At 39.1% G+C, this 16,172-nt stretch overlaps 1 protein-coding gene across 2 annotated transcripts; it reads left to right on the top strand.

The window, feature by feature from the left end:
• LOC121507990 (galectin-related protein-like) lies at window positions 1-13,904 on the top strand. 2 transcript variants are annotated; one of them, XM_041784433.1, is made up of 6 exons: window positions 1-150; window positions 4,779-4,838; window positions 7,245-7,325; window positions 9,003-9,091; window positions 9,777-9,960; window positions 12,664-13,904. In XM_041784433.1, exons 2-6 carry the CDS (start codon window positions 4,788-4,790, stop codon window positions 12,805-12,807), a joined length of 549 nt encoding a protein of 182 aa, XP_041640367.1. In that variant the 5' UTR covers window positions 1-150; window positions 4,779-4,787; the 3' UTR covers window positions 12,808-13,904. The 2 variants fall into 2 exon arrangements, with proteins under 2 accessions (XP_041640367.1, XP_041640366.1); XM_041784432.1 differs by having other exon boundaries at window positions 4,687-4,838.
• Window positions 13,905-16,172: the final 2,268 nt, after the last annotated feature.

Below are 16,172 nucleotides of genomic sequence, written 5' to 3'. Positions count from 1 at the left end.
TTCCTCCCATTCTTCTTCTCTCTGTGGAAAAAGAAATGGAAAGTTACGAGACAATGAGCTTTTTCATCTGTTGGTAAATCGCATTAAAAGTAAAACGGCAGAACCAGAGATGGAGCCGCTCTGTGAAGCTCTGCTGCAGACTTTGTGAGGGTGAGTTGACTCGAGTTATTCTACTCTTTAATTCTGCAGACCTACATGATCTGTTACTGTCACGTTTGCTTTGTTAGCGTTTACATTATGTAGCTTAAAGCCTCAGAGTTAATCCTGACAACAAATCCCAGGAAAATACCAAAAACAAGCCGTGAACAGTAGAGCCTGTAATCTGTCCTAGGAGGCTGTAATTAAGATGAGTGCTACCTGGAGCTAAATGCTAACATCAGCAGGGCTAGAATCCTCATTCTAAGACTTCATGTTTAGCCTCCCTTTTAGTGTATGAGCATGCTCACGTCTGTGCTTCTGATCAAGCAGCAACCTCTGGTGTGAAGAAATGACACCAAATGGGAAAGTGCAATAAGCTGCAGTTCCTCAAGTGTCCACTAGGGGCTGTCTGCAAAAGCCAAGAAGTCCCCATAAGCTCCACATTAAAGGTCAGCTATTGTGCAAAATGCACTATTTCAGGATTTTCTACAAAATATGTGCTGAAACAAGCAGATTTTCCCCTCATATGTCATGTGGGGAGTTAGCCCCGCCCCCAGGTTTGGTAGGCCCTCCCTGCTTGGAAGAAAGTTCAGCCTTCCTGCTGAAAGGAAGATCAGGAGAGCTACATCCATTTCCTGAGAGGGGTGGGGTCAGGGGGCGGAGTCAAACAGCTCGGTAACATTTAAAGTGACTGATGCAGATAGCTGGTTCTGAGCAGGGCTGAAACAGAGTGGCTTTGGTATATTTTACTTTTTTGGGAACATTTTGAAATCAGTGATTCTACCTTCACTGAGGTGTATTCTGGGGGTAAAAAATGAGTACAGAGTGAAAAAAAATACAGACTAGGAGTTAAAACAAGGAGTTTCTAGCTTCCTGTCAGTGACCTGAAACTGGCCGGTAAGTGACTGGACCGTCAGCAGCTCAGAGCGGATGATTCAACATCACATCCTAAATCAGCTGATGGGGTTTACTTTATGATTAAAGAGGGGGGACACCTAGCCAACCATTGTAGATCCATATTATGATGTTGTTCTCGCCAGTAAGGAAAGATCAGCACTTTAAATCAACTTTAAATTAAATGCTTTTTACTGTTAATTTATCAGATTGGCCAGTATTTATACTTCTGCTTAGGTAAAAGACTGTACTTTCAGTACAATAGTCTGGTACGCTTCCATCTCTGTTGACCACTATGTGGAGCTGCAGCCAAGGCCGCCCATAAAGTGGTAAACACAGGAGAGCTTTCTGGGGCTCTGCCAAACTGGGGCCCATGAAGGTCAGCAAAATCCTGGTCCATTGTGTTCAGCTGTGATAGCAGTATTTTATTTTTAGCCTGAATAATGACCACTCTTAACAAAGCAACAACGAGTGTCATTGCTGTGGTAAAGTATAGTCTTTTTCACTATGTAAACTCCTTTAATCACAACAGAATGATCTTTTTCTTGGTGATGTTAACAGAGTGGATGAGCAGACTCACCTAAACTGTTAGAGCCATGAGCACAAACGTCAGCATGCCAGAACATAAAGAAGAAGAAACTGGGACAGCTTTAATGTAAAAGAATGAAATACTTAGGGAAAGACACAAAAAAGAGGTGGCACACATGGGCAAAGAAAGAGGCAAAGATGGGCCAAACGTGGCAAGAGAAGCAGTGAAAGTGGACAAAAGCATCATAAATATGTTTGATTGACAAAAATGGGCAAATGCATCAGAATTGCACTGAGTGCCAAAACAAGCAGAAAAAAAAGGTTTAAAATGGTAAGGACAGGTGTCAAAGAGTGGACAAGAACGTGGAAAAGATGGGCAAACAGCAGTAGAATTCATTTAAAGTGGGAAAAATTGGAAAATAAAGGTAGCAACATAGATGACAAGGGGTAAGAAAAGCAGAAAAAAATGGGTAAAAGTGGCAATCTCAAGCAGCAAAAATGGGCTAAAGGGGTAAGAAAAGTATTAAAAATGGGCAAAAGCAGCAAAAATGTAAAAGAGTCAAACTCAGGCATCAAGCAGGAAAAATGTGTTTAAAGTGGCCAAAACGAAAGCGCCACATGTGGACCAAAACCATTAGAAACGGGTTAAGAGGGCAAGCAAGTGGCATTCAGGGGTGAAAGCAGCAACAACTGTTAAAAGGTGCAAAAAATGCGTCACAAATAATATAATAAAATGTCAAAAATGGGCATAAGTGGCAAAAATTTTATTAAGAGTGCCAAAACAAGCAGAAAAAATGGTTAAAATGGCAAGAATGGACAACAGGTGGCAAAAAGAAGTGGTAAATATGCAAAACACAGTGAAACTGGTTAGAATGGGAAAAATGGGCAAAATGAGCTAAAATAGGAAAACAAAGGTGGCAAACATGGGCGATAGGGGGCAAGAAAAGCAGCAGAAATGGGCAAAAAGCAGGAAGGATGGGTTAAAAGTGGCAAAAGAAAGTGGCACACATGGGCCAAAACCTTCAGAAATGGGTTAAAAGTGACGAGCCAGTGGAGTTCAAGGGTGAAAAGCAGCAAAATGTGCTGAAAGGGGCAACAAGTGGCAAGAAATCCATCATAAATACGATCAAATATCAAAAGTGGGCAAATGCGGGACAATAGTATTAAGAGTGGCTAAAAGATGCAGCAAACATGGTAAAAAAAAAAAGGCAAAAAAATAAATGGAAATTAGGCAACAAGTGACAACATTTGCAAAAACAATTGATTAGAGACAGCAAAAAGAAGTTTCAAACATGGACAAAAAGTAGAGAAGTAGCTTTAAAAGAGGCAAAAGGGTCAAAAAGCCATAATGTGTTGGTAATGCCAGCAAATAAAGTAAGAATAACTGAGGCAACGTTAATGAGAACTGCTCTTTTAAACCCTCAGACATCACCAGGGACAGTTTTGTCCATTCAGGCAAATCTTTCCTCTTTCTCTGCTCACATTTTGGCTGTTAGTGCATATGGTCTCATTTTTTATAACAAAGTTTCTTTAGAGACAAATATTTGAATTCAAATTTCAATTTCTCTAATGGTCAGAGGAACTCTGTGAAACAAATTTACTTCTCTTTAAAGCCATTAAGGAAAAAAATTTCCACTTCCAAAAAACTGCCATAAAAACTTCACAGATTCACATTTTTTTCAGCTTTTTTTGGGGTTTTTTTTTGCATAAATTTCTTAAACAACTTCAGCTGTGCTCAAAACTACCAAACATTCAATCATTTTGAGGATTTTAACCCTTTAAACGCCAGTTTGATTACTTAAAGTCAATGTTGTTTTTAATTTTAAAAAAGTGAAAAAATGTGAAATCTTCCTTTAACCAAATGTTGGATGGCTGAGCATTATTTCTAAATCCAGCATGGACATGTCCATGATTAGCCAAAATACCGACTCTGATGCATTTTTAGTTTTTGTGTAGCTTTGGATTTAAAATTTACTACCCTTTCCAGTCATTAAGGACAAAAACGTCCACTTGCAAAAATTGCAATAAAAATAGTACACATTCATATTTTTTTCAGCTTTTTTTGGTCAAATCTTTTTATCAACTTCAGCGCTAATCAAAACAATCGATTATTGAATAATTTTTCAGGATTTTAACCCTTTAGATGCCAGTTTGATTGCAGGATGGTCATATTTTTCTCTAAAAACACACAACAGTAAATATTTTCCAAATAACTAATGTTGGGGGGGGGGTTTTAATCAGTCCTGGGTATGTCAAACATTAGCCAAAATATTGACTTTGATGCATTATTAGTTTTTGTGTAGCATCCGATTTAAAATTAACTACCATTTTGAGTCATTAAGGACAAAATGTCCCATTGACTCCCATTCAAACCACATTTTTTGGCCTTAAGTAATCAAACTGGCATTTAAAGGGTTAAAATCCTCAAAATGATTGAATGTTTGGTAGTTTTGAGCACAGCTGAAGTTGTTTAAGAGATTTATGCAAAAAAAAAAAAAGAAGAAAAAAAAAATCAATCTGTTAAGTTTTTATAGCAGTTTTGGAAGTGGACATTTTTGTCCTTAAGGCCTTAAAGGGTAGTAAATTAAAGTGATGCCTGAGGGTTAATTTAACACTGGGGGGTCATTTTTAACTCCCGTGCCCATGAAGTCTTCAGGAATGTTGAATAAACGGAGAATCAGGTGGAAATCTTTCCTATTATATTTCCTTTAGACAGGACGCTCACTCCTGACTGTGATTATTAAGGATTCAGATTTAAGGCTCTCCTTTATGGAGGTTTTACTCAGTGCTTGATTTGAACAGATAAATCTGCAGAGATTGCTGACAGGAAACAGTCTCTGTGGACTTTGCTCTCTTTTACCCAACATTCAGGTACATTTATAGACGTCCTGTTTGTTTTTACATCCTTTAATCTGACTTCTGGACGTTGCTGAAGTCTGAGGAGGTTTATTTTGGCTCTGCTGTGAGAAAAGCTGCAAAGGATTGAACATTTGGGCTTTTGCCTTCAGTCACAGCAGCACAATAAGCTCTCTTGTTATTGAGCAGAGAGAGAGAGAGAGAGGCATGCCGCTGATAACCAGAGCCGTGTGTGTGTGTGTGTGTGTGTGTGTGTGTGTAATGAACCAGGTTGGAGCCGTTGTGACGTCAGCAGAGGCTCGGTTTGTTTGAAGCAGACAAACTGGACGTGCCGCTCATTTCCCTGAATTTGTTTCCCTCAGAGGAACAACATGGCTGAAACACAGCGAGGGACAATGACAGGAGCAGCGACAGGCAGGAAGGTAAGCTCTCACACTCACACACACACCTGGGCAAACATGTCAGAGAGGATTAGCCAATCAGAGGAGAGAGAATCCTGATCAGGCTAACAGATTCAGCTGCTCTTTAGTCTCTTTACTCTGACTTCTGAAGGAAAACTAAACCTGGTTTTTAAGGAAGTGAGCTCTGCTTTTCTTACTGGAATGTAGCCAGAGTGAAACAATGCAACTTCCTGTCTGGTTTAACAAAATAAAAGCTGCCTTCATGCCAGTACATCACAGCAACATCAGATCCAAGCAGCCTGCTCTGGTTGAAAGATGTTAACAGTTGTCAAACAGAGTTCAAATATTGACAGACTAACAGTGAAAATCTAAGAGAGGAAGGAGTAAACAGAGCCAGCAGTGGTGCACTTTCATAAATGCACTTCGCTCTGAGACTAAGGCTGGTTTATGATTTAATAAGAACTCCTGTTTTTATCTAATCTGACTCACCACGGCTGAAGAGATCACATCAGGACTGTCTGTTAACATAGACGCTCCTTCAGATGAATGCTGAAGTCAGCTAATAATAACAGGGACTTAACAGGACGCGCCCATGAAAAATGTGCCAAATCTTCTCTGCCAATGCCAAACAGCTGATTTTGCTGTTGCTACTGACTCTTGTTTTGAGCTTCTGGTACCCCAGGTGTGTCCAATCAGGTGCCTGATTGGCAGCACCTGTGAGCGTGGGCCCTGCTACAGTGGTCAGTAGATGTCTGCTTCAAGAATCGGCATGCCACGTTTGACTGATCTGGATAGAGCTTGTACAATAGCGCACTTCAAGCTGGTGTTCTGTAAAACCAAGCTGCTGCATTGTTTGGAGTGAACCCTAGAACCATCTCCAAACTGAAGGCCAAGCTCCATATAACGGGGAATGTCAGAGACAGGCCGCGAAGAAGACAACACCTCAAGAATACTGTTTTCTCACCCTGTCAGCAAGAACTCTATCCTCCAAGATGACAACACTCGCCCCCACAGAGCGGGGTTTATCAGAGACTACCTCCACAATCTGGGAGTGGAGAGGATGGAATGTCCTGCCAGCAGTCCTGACCTTTAACCCCACTGAACACTTGTGGGATCAGCTTGGTAGTGCTGTTGATCCCAGAGTGACCAACACAACCACGTTGGCTGACTGGTGACAAATGCTGGTTGAAGAATGGGATGCCATCCCACAGCAGTGTGTGACCAGGCTGGTGACCAGCATGAGGAGGAGGAGCCAGGCTGTTGTGGCTGTGATTGGTTCTTCCACACGCTACTGAGGCTCCTGTTTGTTAAATGAATAAATTGTTAAATTGTCAATATGTCTTGTTTCTTCAAACTTCAATCATCCAATCCACCAAACACCAAACAAGAGTCAATGGCAGAATCAGCTGTTTGGCATTAGCAGAGAAGATTTGGCACATTTTTCATGGGCGCAACCCACATACTCAGCTCTGCTGCTCATCCCACAAATGCATGATCCCTACAAATGTGGCATCATTTAAAAGGGTAATAAACAGGCTTTCCAATGGTATAAGATTTATTACCAAAAAGCATTGTTACAACACAGAAATAATGTACCAAACACAAATTGCCTTACTTTTTGTTTTAAGTTTATTGATATCAAACTAAACCAGCAGAGATGTGAGCTTTGGCATTCACATAAACTCTCTGTTTAGATAAGGGGAGATCATTTCTTCATGTCATTAATAACTCTAGGTTTATTTAAGTGTGTAGTCATGTGACAGCGTTTAAAGTCTAAATATGGTTGAATTCACATTGTTTTGGCAGTGAATAATAAAATAAAATAAGTCTGTGTAAAGGAAGATTCACATAATAGTAACACTATCATAAATAAGGAGCTGTGGAGATTTTTGCTTTCTCTGTATTTCAGCTGCATTTATTTTGAAAGGTCGTTGAATTTCCTGTTTCCCCTGAGCCTTTTAAAGCAGCACGTGCTGCTCACGGGTCATGTGACGTCCCGCTGGGCTGCTTGGAGTTGTAGTGGGAGTCAGCGACAGCTTTACCTTTGTACCTAAGGAATGATCTAGCTCTGTTTGTTTCTGTATTTTTATATCATTCTGTATTTCCTTTGCTTTATCTATAATCACACATATAGGTGATAAATTGATTCTATATTGTTCATTAAAAGAAGATGTGGAAAAAGGTTTTCTTGACAAATGGATGTCTGTTAAAGGTTAAAGGTCAGCTGTGAACGCTGAGAGTAAACAGAATAAAAATCAACGAGGATTAAAAACGGTTTAATCTCGTTTAGACTTTACTAATATTCTGATGCACTCTGGGAAATACTGTCATTTTACTTCATCATTCAGATTTCTCAGTTTTTAGCCTCTTCATGGAGCTGCAGGTTTCAGACGGACTCCTAAAGGTGGTTTTCTTTGTCTCTTCCAGAAATGGGTTTTTCCTCAGAGAGCTGGGGCTGATGAGAACAACGCGAGCGTTTGTTCTGACAGAGACGCTCACAGAAGTCTGGTAACTCTGAAATCACAGCGTCACACAAACAGACATTTACTCTGGAAGGACATGATAATGCAAATAAAAACAATCACTCACATGCAAAGGTAGAACAAGCAGGACTGCACACTAACATATCAATGACATAGATCAATCAATCAATCAATCAATCAATCAATCTTTATTTGTTTGGCTCTTTTCATACAAAACAATGCAGCACAAAGTGCTTTTGACACAAACAGTAAATAAATGAAGTCATGAGTTCACCCTCCTGTTCTTATCATCATCTTTGTCTGTGATGAAGTAAAATCAGCTCTGATGTCTGACAGGGTGAATTATAAACTCTCCAGCAGATATGGAGCTTCATTCAGGAGACTCCACGTGTTCATTCAGCTCGCCACATCTGCAGACTTTCCTAGAGACATTTTAGACACTTCAGGCTTTACTTTCCTGCTCAAGAATAAAATATTTATCTGGATTTGTCAGATGAATGTGGCTTAGATGAGTAGGCATCTAAAAAACGTCCTTTTCTGTCCTTCTTTCCCTCCTTCCTTTCCTCATTCGTCAGTTGCCCTCTTTCCTTTTTGGTTTTCTATCCTCTCTTCCTTCCTTCCTTCCCACCTTCTTTCTGTCCTTCCTTCATTAGTTGCCTTCTTTCCTATTTTTCTGCCCTCCTTCCCTCCTCCTTCACTCCTTACTTTCCCTCTGTCATTCCTTCCTCCTTCCTTTTGTCCCCTTCTCCTATCCATACCTATTTCCCTCATTCCTTCCTTCCTTTTTGCCCTCTTTCTTTCCTTTCTATCCTCCCCTCCTTCCTAGCCTCCTTTCCTTCCTCCATCCCCTCCTTCTTTCCTTCCTTCCTTTTGCCCTCTTTCTTTCCTTTCTTTCTTCTCCTCCATCCTTTCTGCCCATTTCTTTCCTTCCTACCTTTCCTTTCCTCCTTCTTTCCTTCTTTCCTTCATTAGTTGCCTTCTTTACTTTTTCTGTCCTTCGTTCGGTCCTTCATTTCCTTCCTCCTTTTCTTCTTCATTAGTTTCCTTCCTTCCTTCTTTGTTATCTATCCTCTCTTTCTTCCTTCCTTTTTTCTTTTTACCCTCTTTCTTTGCTTCCCACCCCTCCCTTCCTCCTACTTTCCTTCTTTCCTTCATTCGTTGCTTTCTTTCCTTTATTCTGCCCTTCATTCCCTCCTTCCTTTCCTCCTTCATTAGTTTCCTTCTTTGTTATCTATCCTCTCTTCCTCCCTGCCTTTCTTTTTTCCCTCCTTCTTTCCCTCCTTCATTCCTTCCTTTTTGCCCTCTTTCTTTCCTTCCCACCCTTCCTTTCCTCCTTCTTTCCTTTATTAGTTGCCTTCTTTCCTTTTTTCTGTCCTTCCTTCCCTCCTTCCTTTCCTCCTTCGTTAGTTTCCTTCCTTCCTTCTATGTTATCTATCCTCTCTTCCCTCCTTTCTTCCTTCTTTCCCTCCTTCTTCCTGTCCTTCGTTAGTTTCCTTCCTTCTTTCCAGATATTGGTGAAAGTTTTGAGTCATTGCTCTCTCCTGTTTGTTTTTATGTGAGGCATATATATGAAGGCACTAGCTTTTATGTTTTAAATGATCACATAAAACAGGATATCAACATTTAGGCTCCTTTTTAAACGTCAGACTGTCTCCTTCTATCGATCAGAACAGTAACAGAAGTTTGGGTCTGTTTTTTGTAGGCGGTTCCTTTCAGAGGTCACATCAGCGGTGGGATGTGTCCGGGGAAGAAGGTGGTGCTGGTGGGCGTGGTCGACCCCCGTCCTGACAGGTGAAAACACCTTCAGACACAAACCTGTCCTCTATAGGTCAGGACCAATCAAAAAGCCTCAGTCAAACAGATAATCTTTGCTTTTACGCTTTTATTTCTCGTATGCCTTCCTCTGCTGGTGGGATTTAACCGTGAGTACAAATATGAACGTTTATTTACCAAAGAGCTCTGTTTGGATGAAAATATCGGGACTCTGACAGTTTGATTCTTTTTAGACTCCAGCCACAGGAGTCTAGATATTAATATTAGCTAAATGAATATAAAACCCCAACTCCAATAACCCAGATTTTATTCACAGTAGAACATTAACAACATATCAGATGTTAAACTGAGACATTTTACCCTGTCCCTACTTTTTTGAGATGTGTTGCCGCCATTAAATTCAGTATGAGTTCATCTATTTCTAAGAATGTTAAAACGTCTCAGTTTCAACACCTGATATGATGTTTATGTTCTACTGTGACTAAAATAAGGGTTTATGGGATTGCCAGAAACTGCAGTCTGTTTTCACTTACATTTATACAGTGTCCCAACTTTTTTGGAGCAAGGGTAGTACCAAATATGAGTTTATAGATAAAGGTATATCAGATATCTGCAACAATCTAATAAAGTGCATGCTTTAAAGATGTCAGAATAGCGTCTGAGGAGATAAATGTGAAGGATTCTGTCTCTCATTCCTCTGCAGGTTCTATGTAGCTCTGACGTGTGGTCGTGGGACAGGCGGGCAGCCTCCCACTGATGTAGCTCTGGAGCTCTGCGTGCGCTTCAGGGACCGCCAGGTCCTTCGGCGAGCCTGCGTGGGAGGAGTCTGGGGAGACGTGGACAGAGCCGTGCCTTTCTTCCCCTTCATCAAAGACCAGCCCTTCAAGGTGGGAGAATCTGCTCAAGAAGATCATTTCACCACAGAGGGTTTTCTACCAGCAGGAATATTAACTCTTTAAGGACCAAAGAAAAGAACAGTGAAACTTGTCAGTCACCCATCCTGCCTTTGTTCGCGTTGTTAGGATAAAATGACGCAGTAATACCAGGTGGCTTTATACCATCTCCTATACGCCAATCTTATAAAACATGTAGTTTTTTAAAAACATTGGCACATTTTCAAAACATCTTTTATGAAAATAACACAGATTGTATCATTTGAGAACATGCAGAATTTGGGGAAAGCAAAAAAAAGAAGAATAGAAGAACATTTAAGCATTGATGTAGAATTTCAGGATTTCCTGATCCAAGGAAAATGGCTGGATTCATACCAGGAAAAACAATTAAATCTCAAAAACAATACAGCATCTATACAAGGAAGCTGATTTTTTAAGACATTTGAAATATGTTTTGTACAAGCATGCTGTTCAGCTTTGGTTGGAAAGTAAAACTGTACATACGCGTTTAAATAAAAGACTTTGACCTTATAAGTAATTTATTTATCCCAACACTCCAGAGAGGCAATTTCACACCCAAAGCTACTGCCTCTTTAGTCCAGGAAACAGATTTGTCCAGCCACAGTTCCACCTAACCTGACAGGCCAGGCGGATTTGTTTCACACATCCGTCTGGAAAACCTTCAATACTAAGAGTTTAAGGGCAGACGATTTGAAAAACACTTGGAGTGTGATTGGATGAACGTCAGGAAGTCAGTGTTAATTTCGTCGACTAAAACTCTGACTAAAAATGTTTGTCGACAGCCTTTTTTCCATGACAAAAACTAGACTAACAAAAATAGATCTGTGATGACTAAAACTGACAAAAACTAAGTTTATTTATCGTAAAGACGACTAAAACTAGACTAAAATGTAATTTAGTTTTCGTCAGACATTCAAAATCTGTGATGTTTCTCCACTGTGGGTAAATCTGTCTAAAAACAATGCATCTGTAGCTATTCTGCCTCTCAGCTGTAGAAAGCAGGGACCCCAGGTTTAGCAGAGTGTATAGAACTCACTACCATGATTTGGTACCAGATTTACGCAAGAAAATAAATGCTTGGATTAAAAGTAAAGACTAAAATGTTTTTGAGTTTTCGTCGACTAATCTAAGACCAAAATTAACACTGCGGGGGGTGTGTTGCATATTCTAGGTCAGTTTTTCCCAACCATTTTTCCTTGGAGGAAAAAGCAGAGCAGAGCAGACAAAGCCTCGTGCCCCCCTCAGATCTTTGGCGTCCCTCTGGGGGGTCCCGGACCCCAGGTTGGGACAAATGTTCTAGGTGTTAGCATGCTTGTCTGTGATTGACTGGACTAATCCAGACCCGCCTACCCCACCTCTTACCCAGTATAGAAAACAGGTGAAAACAGGATCCCAATCCCTTCATTTACGTCATAGACTCAGCTCTTATTCATGAATGGCACATCAGTGCTGAAACGTATGTGCCTCTGTGATGTTGATCATGTCTAATTTTCTTTAAAATTATATGATCCTGGGGAGAAAAATGTAGATCAATCAATAAAGCTACTGCTGGAATATCCTCTCAAACAGCCCCAGTGCACCAGATTAAACTGGTTTTATACATTTTATTTGTAAACTGTGAAGCCACCCAAACCTCTAACTCTGGGGTGTCAAACTCAATGACAGCAGGGGCCGGATTCTGGATTTAGGTCGAACCTGAGGGTCTAACAGGGTCAACATTTAACCTTAACTGTCAACCTCATTTTCACCTGTAATAAAATATGAAAAAACAGCACCGATGATAAATCACTTGAAAATTCAAAAACAGCAAAAATATTAAGTTCAAAGGCTCAAATCTGAGATAAAAATTCAAACATATTAGTTCAAAGGATCAAAACTTGATAATAAAAATAGAAAAATAATGTTTTCAAAGAGCAAATATATGAGGAGAAAGTTGAAATCATAAGTTTGAAAGGTGAAAATATGAGATCAAATTTGGAATCATGAGTTTAAAAGTCAAAAAATGACTTAAAATTTTTAATTGTGAGTCTGATAGGTCAAAATTTGGGATTAAAAAGCCAAAAATTAGGATTTGAAAATGTAAAAATATGAGCTTGAATTCAAAATGATGACTTAAAAAGCTAAAAAAAATCTGACTTAAATTCAAAACTTGGAGTGTCAAAGGTCAAAATATGATATAAAAAGTAAAAATTATGAATTTAAAATGTCAAAATATGAGAAAAAAATTGAAAACTTGTGTTTAAAAGTCGAAATATGGGATTAAAAAGCCAAACTAAGGAATTGAAAAGGTCAAAATATGATTTAAAATTTAAAATAGGGAACCTAAATGATAAAAAGTTGAAAAGGTCAAAGCATGAAATGAAAAGTAAAGATCATAAGTTTGAGTTGTAATCTTGAGATGCAAACACAACACCCCCCCCCACACACACACACACACACACACACACACACACTTTACTTTTTCAGATTTTATGACTTAAAGGGATATTTTAAATAATCAAGATGAAGTTTACATTTTTATACTGGAGGAAATCTGCAGACCTCATACTGGTGGGCCAGTTAGAATATAAATATGATATGATCTCGCAGCCGGATATAATCATTCCATAGGCCAGATTTGGCCCCCGGGCCTTGAGTTTGACACCTGTGCTCTAACTGTCCTGTCTCTCCTCTCAGATGGAGCTCCACAGTGAACACGGTCGCTTTCGGGTTTTCGTGGATGGACAGAAGACGTTTGATTTTTCCCACAGACTGACGTCACTCGACAAAATCGACACGTTGTGGATCAAAGGAAGTCTCACCATCACTAAACTGGCCTAAAATCCTCCTGGTGAATATTCTCCTCACTGAAGGACTTTCATGAACTGGTATTCTTCGGAGGCTCTCTCTGGTCCAGAGCATGGATCTGGAGGAAATGCTGCCTACTACTGAGAAAACTGGTCAGGATCGTCTTCAGGTCGTCCTGGTGGTCATTTGAGAGAATGCAGGTTTAAAGATCATCTGTTGTCATGTTACAGACCTGAAAGCTTCAGTCCCGTCATTCATACCCGTTAATACGCTTCACTTACACAGATTTAGATCTGTATTAGTTTGTCTGCTGTATTCTAGTAGGAAAACGCTTGGCTTTATCAATCTCCGTCCTTCTGAATTCTCTAAATGTTTTGTTAATTGACAATAATTAATTGTCTGAACAGCACAAAAGACTAAAAGCTGACTGTTTAATCTTGGTTTTTAGACTTTTAATGTTTGATAGCTGGATAACAACTCAGGAAGTGTTTAATGAAAGTCTCTGCTCAGCTCCCTGTGTGACTGAGGTGCAGCTCTGATATTAGAGTGGATCACTTATCTTTTCTGTTCTGTTACAACTGCTTACATGAAGATAAACACTTAAACTTCCTGTATGTTTTTAGTTGAAGAAACTTTTTATCTCATCATTTATCATTATCAATTACCTCTGACTTGTATTTGAACACATGTATCCATCCCTAGACTGTCTGACAGTTTGTCACTGATTTTTATATACAGCCAGTTTATGTTCTTTAACTAATAGTCCCTGCTTTTAGGATGTAATGAGAAGTACTTAGAAATATTCTGTAAATGTTTTTTTTTTTTTTGATAAGGAGCTGAATGAGGAGGACGAGGAGTGACTTTCTGTCAATGATTTTCTCCTAACCAGCTCATCCTGATGCTCCTGCTTTCAACAATCATGGCAGAAGAACTCCGGTCCTTCAGTGGACTCCTCTATTACAAACATTACGGCGTTTACTCACAGAAAACAACACATGGCAGCTGAAGAAGATAAGAGACGACTACCTCAAACCAAACATATGACTCTGCTGGGGTGTGATGAGAAATAAATTATTATGTTTGAATCTAATGAATGATTGAGGTTATTGTATCTGTTTTTTTTTCTCTGAGTGAATCAAGATAAATAAAAGCTCTTGTAACTCTTTATGGCTGTATTTGTTCCTGGTGAGTGACGTTAGATCAGCCAAAACGCTTCAGCAGTGCCGCAGACTGATCGCCTCCATGCCATGCCTGCATTGCTGCAGTAATTCATGCAAAAGGAGCCCAGACCAAGTATTGGTGCAGTACATGTTGATACATGTTCAGAAGTCCAACATTTCTTTAAGAAACATTTTTAATTGTTTTAAAGTAATAATCTTATTGTCTGAGATTGATTTTTTTTCCATTAGTGGACCTTTTTGCAGTTTCTCCCCATTTTTATTGAACTATTATTTTGAACTTAAATTGATGTGCAGTTGCAATGCAAGTTGTGTCATGTACACAATTCAAACACATTAAAAAAGTAAAACAGTTAGAGTTTAGTTGGTTTAGAGTAGAGCTGCTAGCATTAATGCAATAATCACAGTTCATTCAGATCCATAATTACTTTTTAAAATCCAGATTAATCACAGGTTTTATCGCCCCTGTCTTTGGTTAATCCCCATCAGAGGCTCTCTGCAGCCACAGTGATGTAAAATAAGTCCACCACTGCTCCTTAATGTCTCACTAATCTAACATTTCCTTTTTACTGTTGTTTCCTTTCAAAGTTCATTTTTACCTCCGCCAAGGAGGTTACGTGATTGGGTCGGTTTGTTTGATCGTTTGTTAGCAACATAACTCAAAAAGTTGTGGACGGATTTTAATGAAATTTTAAGGAAATGGCATAAGGAAGAACTGATAAGATTTTGGGAGTGATCTGAATCACCGTCTGGATCCAGGAATTTTTTTAAGGATTCTGTACTATTGGGAGATAGGACTAATGGTGGAGCTCTGCGCTGTTACCACTTTACACCAGGAGATGGCGGACATGCATAACTTATTCAAAGTTTTGGAGTTTATAGAGTTTGAAAGATGCACACCGGGTGGAGCAGATGAGTCGGAGCGTAACAGAGAGAAAGACAGCCAACTGTAGCGAGAATACTCACAATGCTGGGAGGAATAGAGGAATATTCACCCTCTGCCATGACTTCCAGTCGTCCAGTGAGACCATGGGTGAGACTGTCAGTTCATCTGTTGGCACCAGCAGGCAATGCTTCCACCATGACAGTCCACTCGTAGCGAAGCCAATGCTTTACCTCACCGTGTTTCCACCCCACCGAGGAGGGAGTAGTCGGCAAATGCATTGGTGGGGGGCACATGGGGACGGACCGAGGAATTTATTACAGGATTCTTCACTATTGGGAGATAGGGCTAATGGCGGAGGTCTGCGTTCTCTGAGTGCTTTTCTAGTTCTTTAGATAAGTTCATGTTATTCTCTTGTATCTACCCAAAGTGTCCTGTCTTAAAACTAAAAGCAGGTCTGCATCCAAACAGGAAGTCATTAACCCTTAAGACAGGTCAAAGATTCAAAATGAAACATGGGCAGTTTTAACTGCAATTTAGAGGAATTTTAAAATGTTACAGAAAGTTGAGATTAATCACGATTAGTCAGTATTTTAACCATTTGACAGCCATATTGAATTGATTTTTTATGTGTGTGGATAAGTTTAGAATTAAAGTTTATTCATAAAATGGACAAATTACTTATTCAAAAACTAAATTATTTAAGAAATACATTTCAAAATAAATAGAGAGAATTTGTAAAAGAAACGAAACCCAGGTTTTTGTGTTTAAAAAGTCATTCAATTTGACTTTTTTGACCTAAAATTTTCACTTTTATAAAGTCATAAATATAATACATCCTAAAGTTTTAAATTTATTTGAAAAGTTGGATAGCCCAAGGTAAGATGAAGAGTCCAGATGATAATGATAAGGAGTTTCATTGGGCTAAAATCACAACGGTCCTTATTGATCAGTCCAAGAGGATTAGCCTCTCAGCCTGTGCAAGAAAACAGCTAAAACAGCTTCATCTGCTCTGACTGTCTTTCATGCAAGCAGTTTTTTTACATCATCATCTGGTATATTTACTACCTTTACAACTTTAACCCTTTGTGTGTGTGTGTGTGTTTTAATCTATTTATATATATGTTTACTTATTTTAATCTATTTATATATATGTATATCTATTGAGGTTGTTTTTTTTTATCTATTTATATATATATGTGTATATTTATTGGGGTTGTTTAAATATACATAAATATATATGTGTGTGTGTGTGTGTGTGTATATATATATATATAGGGGTTGTATTTTTTTTTATTTATTTACATACATATATGTATATTTATTGAGCTTGAGGG

This window comes from Cheilinus undulatus, linkage group 4 (assembly GCF_018320785.1).
Source record: "Cheilinus undulatus linkage group 4, ASM1832078v1, whole genome shotgun sequence".
In the NCBI taxonomy this organism is placed as follows: Eukaryota; Metazoa; Chordata; class Actinopteri; order Labriformes; family Labridae; genus Cheilinus; species Cheilinus undulatus.
Note: the sequence above shows the minus strand (reverse complement) of the source record. Positions and strands in the feature narration are given on the sequence as shown.

Bases quoted from the DNA above. Each gene is read 5' to 3' on its own strand.
- LOC121507990 (XM_041784433.1), top strand. From the start codon at position 4,788: ATGGCTGAAACACAGCGAGGGACAATGACAGGAGCAGCGACAGGCAGG. The intron at 4,839-7,244 runs GTAAGCTCTCAC...TGTCTCTTCCAG, and splicing joins GAGCAGCGACAGGCAGGAAG to AAATGGGTTTTTCCTCAGAG. The intron at 9,092-9,776 runs GTGAAAACACCT...ATTCCTCTGCAG, and splicing joins GTCGACCCCCGTCCTGACAG to GTTCTATGTAGCTCTGACGT.